Below are 10,380 nucleotides of genomic sequence, written 5' to 3' on the forward strand. Positions count from 1 at the left end.
TCTCATACTACCTCAAGAAACGGAACTGAGGTCAACTACATGGCAGCACCAGAGTGCCACCATATTGCTAGACTCAAAATCTTGCTTGTACGACTGTTTCTGGTAATCACTGGTTGAGTGTTGTAGACATGCAAGTAGAAACCTATTTCAGTGTAAGCACAAGCTGATTGCAGCTTTACTGTATGGGACAGAAAAAGGAATTTTACAGCATAGTCATTCAGTGGTCTGCCAAAGAAAGTATTCATCCAGGTGCTTAGAATGCACAGGCGACCAAAAATAACTTCTGTTAGCCCACATATTCATCTGATTTTAAGGAAGAATAATTTATAAATCGCTATCTACTAAATGTTATTGTAAGTTAGTTCTAGTCTTTACAGTGAGGTGACCTACAACCTTACCTCAACCTATACCATACCAGGTTATTCAATTACTGATTTTTTAACCCTGTTCAATATTTTATCTTGTTTTTGAATTTGGATCAGCTTTGGAAAATGACGGTCTCTGCACATAGGCTACACGGAAAGAAAATCCAAAGTAAAATTCTCCATAGTGCCCTGTCAATGTCCACAATCCCCTAATGGGGATGCCAGTTGTTGGACATCCCTTGCAGGCCACAAGGTACACCCTAATATTAAGTAAACCCTAGTGACCAGTTCATTTTTAGTTACTTTGCAATTGATGTAATTTTGACCTGCTGCTCAGTATCTTCACTGAAGTCAGTAGAGTTGCTTCCATTTGACGTTTAAAATCAGATCTTAACCCTGTATCTGCTACTTTCCTGTGAACCCTCTACCCGGACAGGATCCATATGGGCCAGCTCCTCAGTTACCCTGAGCTTATGCTATACTGTGACCAGGACACGACTTCCACCTACAGAAATCACATTTCCAGGGTTAAAATTATACATGTTATGCTACTGTATTACGCCATCCAATAATGCCTGGCTGTACTTCACTTTTGGCTTATTAGTCTCCCTATGATTGCTATCCTTATGCTTTTGCTATTGCTCAGCACTAATAGGGCCGGTCAGGCCAAACTGCACTGAACCTCTTGTTCCTTTTGGGTTTTTTTCTTAGCTACTAACATGTACATGTTGTGTAAGCATTTAGCAAAAGTAATTATAATATTTACCATATAGCAATGTACATTTTCAAACTATTATTCAAATAGTAACTAGCGAATCCACACACCTGTGGGAAGTAGGTGAGCAAGTGAATATAGGCATTCCCATTGTATAGACAGGGATAAAATTACTTGTCCAGGCCACACAATGACTTAGTATCAGAGGTGGAATTATAACTCCAGGCCATAGTGCCTGGTTTGCAGCATCACGTTCAATATACTAAACCAAGGGTCGACAACCGTCGGCACACGAGCTGATTTTTACTAGCATGCTGCTGCCAGCCGGGATTCCGGCCACCGGCCCCACTCAGCCCGCTGCCGGCCTGGGTGAACAGAAACCCGAGCTGGCAGCAGGCTGAGTGGGGCCGGCGGCCAGGACCCCGGCTGGCAGGAGCCGGCAGCTGGAACCCCAGACCAGCAGTGGGCTGAGCCGCTCAGCCCGCCGCCGATCTGGGGTCCCGGCCACTGGCCCCGTTCAGCCTGCTGCCGGTCTGGGGTTCCGGCCGCCGGGCCCTTGCCAGTCGGGGTCCCGGCCATCGGCCCCGCTCAGCCTGCTGACGGCCTGGGATACCAGCCGCTGGCCCTACTCACCTCGCTGCTGGTCTGGGGTTCCAGCTGCCTGGCCCCCTGCCAGCCGGGGTCCAAGCCTCCAGCCCTGCTCAGCCTGCTGCCAGCCTAGGGTACCGACAGCCAGCCCAGGGCTCTGCTCCTGGCCTGGGCCCAGTGCTCTGCAGCCACCCCCACCGTCTAAAAAAATCTCGCATGTGTCGCACCCCCAGAACGGGCATCTTGCACCCCCAGGGGGTGCGTGCACCCCAGGTTAAGAACTACTGCACTAAACTGATAAGATCTGCATTTTAATTTTGTTTTAAATGAAGCTTCTTAAACATTTTAAAAACCTTGTTTACTTTACATACAACAATAGTTATATAATATAGACTTCTAGAGAGAGACCTTCTAAAAACGTTAAAATGTATTACTGGCACGTGAAACCTTAAATCAGAGTGAATAAATGAAGACTCGGCACACCACTTCTGAAAGGTTGCCGACCCCTGTACTAAACCAGCTTGTAGCTCTACTCCTCAGCACATGGCATCCTTAGCTGTCCTTACCTTTTAACTCCCCGTGGCCCAGTCTTCCAAGTCGCCCAATTACAACTCTCCAGGGCAGTGATGTCATCTGTACAATCCCAACGCACCATTCCCACAGCTTCTGCAGACCAATTTTACGTGCAGACACTTTGCTCCTCCTTGATCTGGAGATAAGAAGGATGAATTTCAGATTTCTATCCCATTGTCACTATTTCACTTTTTTCTATCTAACTGAACTCTTATACTGCCCCGAGAACTGTAAGATCTGAGTGTCTCATTTACATTCAAATACCGAAAAGGAGTCTTTCCCTCTATTTTTATTACAGGCATTGCAGTAGTGCCCAAAGGCCCCAGTCACAAAATGAGCACCATTGTGCTGAGCACTGTAGCAGTAGTACTTGGAGATGCACTCAGTTGTCATTTCTAAAGCAACCACTTTCTTACTCCACATTTGGTAATCTGTGACACAAACCATCAATACAAAGAAATGTTATCACCCTAGTAACAGAGGGGACTAGAAAGGGATGTGCAAACAGCCAGATAACAAAGTGAACATAGACAGAATGTCAATCCAAACTTAACATAAAACTGAAGGTTTCTACCTGTTTGGCAAATCGATATTTACAATGCAGGTTTCCAACAGCTCGCCATGGAGGTCAGTGCAGGATGCCAGGAGCCAGCGCTGATCATGAGACAAACAATATCCAACGAAGAGTACATTGTATTTCTGACTGGCCTCTCCAAATGTCTCCCCCAGCTCTGTTTGTTTGTCTTTGATGGGTGCCAGTATGAAAGGAGGAGAGTACAGCTGAATTGGACTGGGGCGCTGTAATCAAAGTCAGCAACATCATCATCAGTACAGAGTTATCTAAAGCAGCGTTTGCATAAGAAATGTATAACATGGAATGGTGATATATATCTGAAGAAATATGGAAGTTATGAAACAAACAGGTATAAGCCAAGGAATTCATAGTCAAAACTAATATATTCTGGAAACAGATGAACATAAAGGAATCCCTCACCATTAATAAATGTCACCTAATTCAGACAGTTCCACAAACTTAGCAATTTTTTACTCCTGGAGGAATTCTGCACCACTGCATATGCACAGCATTTATGTTCCCCGCAGAAAAAGGACTTTCTGACAGGGAAGCAAAAAGAAGCCACAAGAGCAGTCATGCAACCCTCCCCAGCAATATGTTTCGGGTGCCCAGGACAGCTGGCAGAGAGGTAAATCACTGTGGGACAGGAGGCGGGACTGGGGAAGATCTGGCTGGTGGTTCTACCCTGTGCCGAGCTCAGGTGCTAGTCCAGCCTGGGCTGGGGAGGACGGGACTTCCTCTTCCCTTGCATGGCATCTGGGGCCGGGTCAGACACAACTCCAGATTTCTCCCCCAGCTGCAAAAAGCTCTGCAAACTGCCTCCCCCCGCTTCCTGCACCCATTTCTCCTAATCTTCAGGGGGAGGGGTTCCTGTACAGAGAACTGCTCCCCATCTGCCCAACCCCCGTGCATCCAAACCCCTTCAGACCCAGACCCTCCCACCAAGCCTCACCCCCCTGCACTCAGAACCCCCCATGATGAGTCCCACTCCCCCTGCACTTGGACCACCCTGACGAGCCACCCGCACTCAGATCCCCACCTCACCGAGCCCCAACCAGTTGCACCTGGATCATCGCCCCACTTCCCCCACTCCCGGAGCCCCCTGCCGAGCTCTATCCCCCCCCACACCCAGACCCCCCTTTCTGAGCCCCAGCCACCTTCACCTGACCCTCCTGCAGAGTCCAATTACCATTGCACCCAGAACCCCCCACCAAGCCCCTGTGCATCAAGATCTCCTCACACCCAGATCCCCCACACCTGAATCCCCCCACACTAAGCCCCTCCACATTTGGATCCTGCCTTGCTAAGCCTGCCCCCCACATTGCATGTCTCAGCGGGAGGGCGAGAGCTGTACTGTGATCTCCCACCTCTGTGCAGCTATTGACCTGTGCTCCCCAATACCATGCTGGAGCCTTCACATTTATTTGACAAATAAAATTTTAAAAATGTAGCAGAATTTTAAAATATTGTGTCCAGAATTTTAATTTTTTTGGCACAGAATTTTTAATTTTTTGGCACAAAATTCCCTCAGGAGTAAAAATTTTAAAAATAGTCATGTGTACTATAATTTATTTATAAATATTCCTGAACTTTTATCTTCCTTTTACAGATAAGGAAATTAAGGCACAGAGGCTGTGACTTGCCCAAAGCCACATAGCAAGTCTGTGGCAGAAGTAGGACTTCAAACCCTGATTTTCTGACTCCCAGCCTTGTGTTTTAATTGCTAAAAGTGCTAAATATATACAGGCTACTGAGAATTTGATCTAAGAAATATTTGTATGTGTTAGTTACGAGTTGATAACTCATGAATAATGGAGTGACAGAGTCACAGGTTATAAACCTTTTAAAATAGGGGCTTCTCTGTAGACAGTGCTGACATAACCTCATGTAGCAAGGGTCATGAAATGCAGTCATAATATGAATACAAAGTATCTGAAATCCTGCAAAGTACAAACCTTTGTTTTTCTTTTAAATCCAATTTCAGAGCTATTTTGGAGGTTTCAGTGTCCGAGCTGAACAGCAGGTCTGCTGCTAATCAGTACTACTGTAATTACTAACTCACTTAGGTAAAAAAATTACCAGATTTTGAAGGACGTCCCCTAGGATTATTCAGCACCCAGTTTGTAATTAAAGTATTAATTCAGTTCTGCCTCTATGTGTAAATACTTTCAATCACCCCTGAAACAATGCTTACCCAGTAATCATTACCTTACTAAACCTCCTCAAACATTATGTTGTATCAATCAAGGAATTATAAAGCAAATGAGGTTACTGGATAGGTGGTCTATAGTAAATGATCTAGGAACTGATAGGCTATCATGTCTAACTTTTTAGTTAACTGAGAATACGTTTTGAAGATGGGGATGGATGAGAAGTGCACATATCATGGAGAGAGCAGTCATTTTCCCCATTCGTGGTATACTAAATACAAACAATTACATGTGAAAATGTTACTTTTCTTGTCCTGTTAATTTTGTCTTCTTTTGTCTCTTTGAAAAATTAAAAAGGTGGCAAAGAAAGAATAAATAAATCAATTTGAGGAGAAAGGAAGAAAAGTAATGTTCTGATTTCTTATACAGGTTGGAGCACCATCCCACTGCTGCTCTCTTTCTTTTCCTTTCCTTACCAAAACTCATCCGTTTCTTTCCCTTCTCCTCTCTACCTATTTGCCCATTCAGATCTATTATCCCATCCTCTCTCATGGTGATCCTTTCCACTCTTGTTCAATCCTCTTTCCTCTCCCACTCCTCCTCCCTCTGTTCTTGTCTGTTCTGCACCACACTGACCACTGTGCTGTCTGCACATAAACTGGAGAAGCTCAGGTGTTGCATTATAAAATAATGCCATATTGTTGTGGCACTATTACAAAATGCAACACCTGAACAATAGTACAGACTCTTGTGCTGGGCCTCCATTAGAGTAAGACAGGGAGCTGCTGGCAGAGTGTTTTCTGTGAGTGTCCTTCGATTTTGGAATTCACTGTTCCCCTTGGTCAAAACTATTCCAATATTCTTGACCTAAAGGCATGTTGCAGAGTCCATCTGTTTGAAGAGACATTCTGTGTTTTTGGGGGGGACAGGAGGACTGAGGCCGAGATTTCTTTTGGGAATTTTGAGAAGTGGGGAGATTCTGATTTGGATTGTAATCTGTTTTTGATTCCTGTTGGGTGTATGTATGTGAGCAAATGTGCTGATATTTTGGTTTCATAATGATTTTGGAATTGCATTTTTAATTAATATCCCGGGCTCCAGATGTCCTTGCTAAGTGTTTTTTATATTTGTTTAGTTAAATCTAAATAAAGGTAAGCCCCATGGTATTTCCCAAAGGATGAACATTCCTGGGAAATAGGAAGGATTATTCTTCACTCGAGACTTCTGAAATGCAGAAAACAGAGCTTGAATCTTTGCAAATTTAGGATCAGATGAAAGACAGAATCACTTAACCTACAGACCATTATAGTAATTTCATGAGAAGTGACAGAATCCAGAGGGGATTTCTCCATTTACCCTTTGCCATAGGTAGCTGAACATTAGACCTGAATGTGCACAACTACCCATTTCGTATATGGACACATTAGGCTATGCACACATTCACTGGTCTTTCCTTTTCCCTACATCATCATCTCCAATACCTTGAAAAGAAGAAAGCTACTGGCTACTCAAAGTATTTCCCATACTCATTCTTTCTGGGTTCTGAGAAATGAAATCAGTTCCTGAATCAGTCTCCTTGTTGTCCGGGTCGGAGTACTAACCTCAGGGTTCTTGAGGGTCATCTCAATGCTGGCAGCTGGCCCAAAGCCAGTAAGAGACTTAATGTGGATCTGTGTGGGCAATGGTCGTCTGCACTGGCAGTACACTGAAAATGCCAAAGACTTCAAGTGCTGAATGTAGAAAACCTGTTCATCCTTCATTGTCTGCAGCATGTACTGGCAAGGCACAATCTATACATTTATGTATAAAAAATAAAAATCAGGATTAGAAATACTGAAAGGGCTTATAATAATAATAATTAATGGAGATATCCTATCTCCTAGAACTGGAAGGGACCTTGAAAGGTCATCGAGTCCAGCCCCCTGCCTTCACTAGCAGGACCAAGTACTGATTTTGCCCCAGATCCCTAAGTGGCCCCTCAAGGATTGAACTCACAACCCTGGGTTTAGCAGGCCAATGCTCAAACCACTGAGCTATCCCCCCCCCAACAACATGAAATAAAACAAATCAAATTCAGGTTTATTTAGACCTGGCATTCATTCTTCATTTAGCAACTACAGACACTTTGTATACTAGTGCTGTGTTTGTATGACGGTAATACCCACAAGTTTCAATCAGGACATAGTGTTGGGTGCTGTAAGTATTTCTGAGAATGAACAATGCTATATCGAACCACAGTTTATTTTACATGGTTATATCTCAGAGCCAGCTAGAAAAAAAATCATATTTTCCAGCAGCCCAGGGCCACTCAAAACGCAGTGCAATATAATTACTTCTTGTCCTCTGTACAAGATACTGAATTGTAATTAATAATCTGGCGTACGCTGACTGTCCTACTAGAGGCTCAAAGTGAAAACTGGCTTCCTGTGTCAATGTCTTTGTAAATACCATTGAACAGAAAAAGAGAGAGATGATTTGCCTATGTCCTCTACATTGCTAAACTCCTCCTCTGGCTCAACTCAACCTTTTGGCTTCATACTGCAGTTTGGGAAGGGAAAATACCTAGTTATGTATATACATCCTACTGGAGTGCATTATGGAAATGAACTGTTTGGAGTTTAAAAGAAATACCCTAAGACTGTGGGACAGCTTTTATGTTTAACCTCAATGAAACCAGAATCTCGTAAGTGGAGGTCAAGTCAGATCACCAGCTTGTCTATGATAGAGGACATGGAGCATACATATGACACTGAAGGTGGATGCAAATCAAAACCCTATTCCTGAAATCTGAGCATGTTTTTTAACCCAGGTCTGAATTTCTCAGATGGCCTTACTGAAACCTTGGGGCTAAACACCCTGAACTTTGCATTTCAAGCACAGCTCTTATATATAGCTGTGGTTCTCCTTTTCTTAATATAGGAAGAAAACGGTGGCAATCTCAGGAACTATATGGTTACTGTTATTAAACAGGTTAACTTTTATTAGTGACCACTGTACATGGACCTCCTCTTTTATGCCACTTTTATTGGTTTGTTCTGTGGGCCAACACTACCTCTGTGATGGTGAATTGTGTTGCAATGTCACATTACACACAATAGTGTGACTAACTGTTGCAATACAATTACATTCATAAAGCAAAATGAGATGTATTCCCCCAAAACATAAATGTTTCTCCATGGAAGAGACAGGCCCACAATATAAAAATTACCCTATGAAAAATGAGAGATCTGGTGGCCAGAGCCTATCCTTGTGGATGAGAACAGGAAAAACAAGAAAGAAAGAAAATAAATGTTCTTTCAGAAACAGAACAAATAATACAAAAATAATCTTTTCAGTGCAAGTCCCTTTTTAGCTGAGAATTAAGTGCACTGTACTCTGCCTTGTCTTCAGCTCCCTCTTTAAGTACCATTGAGAAATAGAGTATACTAGAGCTGAATGTCTTCTCTTTTAGATGGTAAGCTCATTGGGACCGAGTCTATCGTTTATTATGTTTAATACAGTGCCTAGCACAATGAGGGCTAACCTGTTGTGGCCTTCAGGTGTTATCTCAATCGAAATGCTAAATAATAATAAATAATAACAATAAAGAACATTATCTGTGATGTATACTGTCCACTAAATTTAAGTACCATAGTGTTTAACTGCATAATCTGTTTATCACGGTGTCAGTAGCATGACTCTTCTTTATACTTCTGGATCATTCTAAGCCTATAAACATTTTTTTTTATTTGGCAAAATGCCACACATCAAAAACCAAACTACAGGTACACAGAAAATAAACACGATGAATTGAGAACTGGCAAGCCTGTTAATTGTTTTACACAAATGGAGATCTAAGTGTACTATTGATCTCAAGTAGTGCAGGATCTACTCGTATTATATTTCAGTCATAGAAATGATGATGGTTATTTCATTTTTAATATCTTCTGCTCAGTCTCTTGGAGTGACCCAAGCTAAAATATGCAGCTGGGATACTAATATTACATTTTACACCAAAACTGTAATAAATAATCTTTGATGATAGAAATACTTCAGGGGGCAGAAGTCCTGCAGTACATTAAAAGGCCAAGATTATTAAAAGTGACAAATGTCTTTAGTCGCCCAACTTGAGATGCCTTAGGAGGGGGGGCCTGATTTTCAGACAAAGGATGAGGATCTCTGTCTGAAAAATCAGAGGCCTTTACCTGGTCAAGTTGAGCACCTAAGAAACAAGGCACCCAAACACTTCTAATTTTCCCCGGGGGTGCTCAAACCCTGCTCAGCCCCAGGCCCCGCCACAACTCCACCCCTTCCCCCAAGGCCCTCCTCCATCTCTTTCCGCCTCTCCCCCGAGCGCACCCCGTCCCTGCTTCTCCCTCACCCTCCCAGCGCCTCCTGCACACTGCTGAACAGCTGGGAGGGAGGAGGAGGAGTTGATCGGCAGAGCCGCAGGCGGGAGTGAGCTGGCTGAGATGGGTGCTAACCATCCACTAATTTTTTTTCATGGAGCACCTACGGAGTCGGTACCTATGTACCCAAAATGACGTCTCTGGGAAGGAGGCAAGGACATACAGTGCAAGTGCAAGCAGGCTGCATAAAGGGCCAAGTTCTGCTCCTGGTGACATCAGTTTAATCCTTGCATAACTCCGCAGTAAGTAACTAATGCTATCTACTCAGGATTATATGAGGATATATTTTAACAAGCAGGTAGTAGTACAGTAGTACACATTATGCATCTTTTCACATATTTCGCTTGCATTAAACAAAACAAAACACCTTAAAAGTTAATATAATTAACAGGCTGAGACACAGAATATACAAAGTAAAGAGATTCATAATAAACACAGCTACAACACTCCTTTGCCAGGACAATGCCATCACATTCTGTGTGCTATGGAATGTAATCCACTGTTTGGAAATCACCCAACAAAGAACACATGTTCTGGAACATACACAAAAGAAATGATTTAAGAGTACTGTGGCTCCTTCTTGCATTATGTCACAACCAGGATATTATTTTAACATATTACTTGTCCATTTAATAACACACATTTTGTAAATATCATCTAAATATTGTACATAACAGCACCTGGCACTATGTTCAGACACAGTATCTCAGTCTCTATTTTACATCTTTTTGTATCTTGCAGTTAGCAAACGTTTGATGTGGTAGAATGAATCTCTAAAGTAAAAAGATTAAAAATATTACCTGGAGAATGAAAGAATTCCTCATATTGTCGGGTAAGTTATCCAACATTTCTGTGTAGCATCGCATCAAACTTAACAGCCAGTAGTTGGCTGAGGCAGATTCCTCATCTGCAGTGTAGGTAAAAGGATCCACCATATAGATGACAACTGCTGGAGGATAGGCATGGCTGTCTGCAGATTCTGGGTCAGTGGGAATCCCTATTCTCTCCCTCTCTGTAACACTAGAGA

The 10,380-nt window shown here is 42.9% G+C and overlaps 1 protein-coding gene across 2 annotated transcripts in view; it reads right to left on the bottom strand.

The window, feature by feature from the left end:
• Positions 1-10,380, bottom strand: part of MED13L (mediator complex subunit 13L) — a 396,084-nt gene that overhangs the window by 23,699 nt on the left and 362,005 nt on the right. For both annotated transcript variants that reach the window (XM_005303233.5, XM_005303234.5), the window contains exons 22-25: positions 10,154-10,373; positions 6,567-6,755; positions 2,816-3,039; positions 2,235-2,377 (exon numbers count right to left, since the gene is read on the bottom strand). In XM_005303233.5, the coding sequence (XP_005303290.2) occupies positions 2,235-2,377; positions 2,816-3,039; positions 6,567-6,755; positions 10,154-10,373 (776 nt within the window). The remainder of the gene's footprint in view (positions 1-2,234; positions 2,378-2,815; positions 3,040-6,566; positions 6,756-10,153; positions 10,374-10,380) is intronic.

Source organism: Chrysemys picta, chromosome 15, assembly GCF_011386835.1.
Source record: "Chrysemys picta bellii isolate R12L10 chromosome 15, ASM1138683v2, whole genome shotgun sequence".
NCBI classification, from domain to species: domain Eukaryota; kingdom Metazoa; phylum Chordata; order Testudines; family Emydidae; genus Chrysemys; species Chrysemys picta.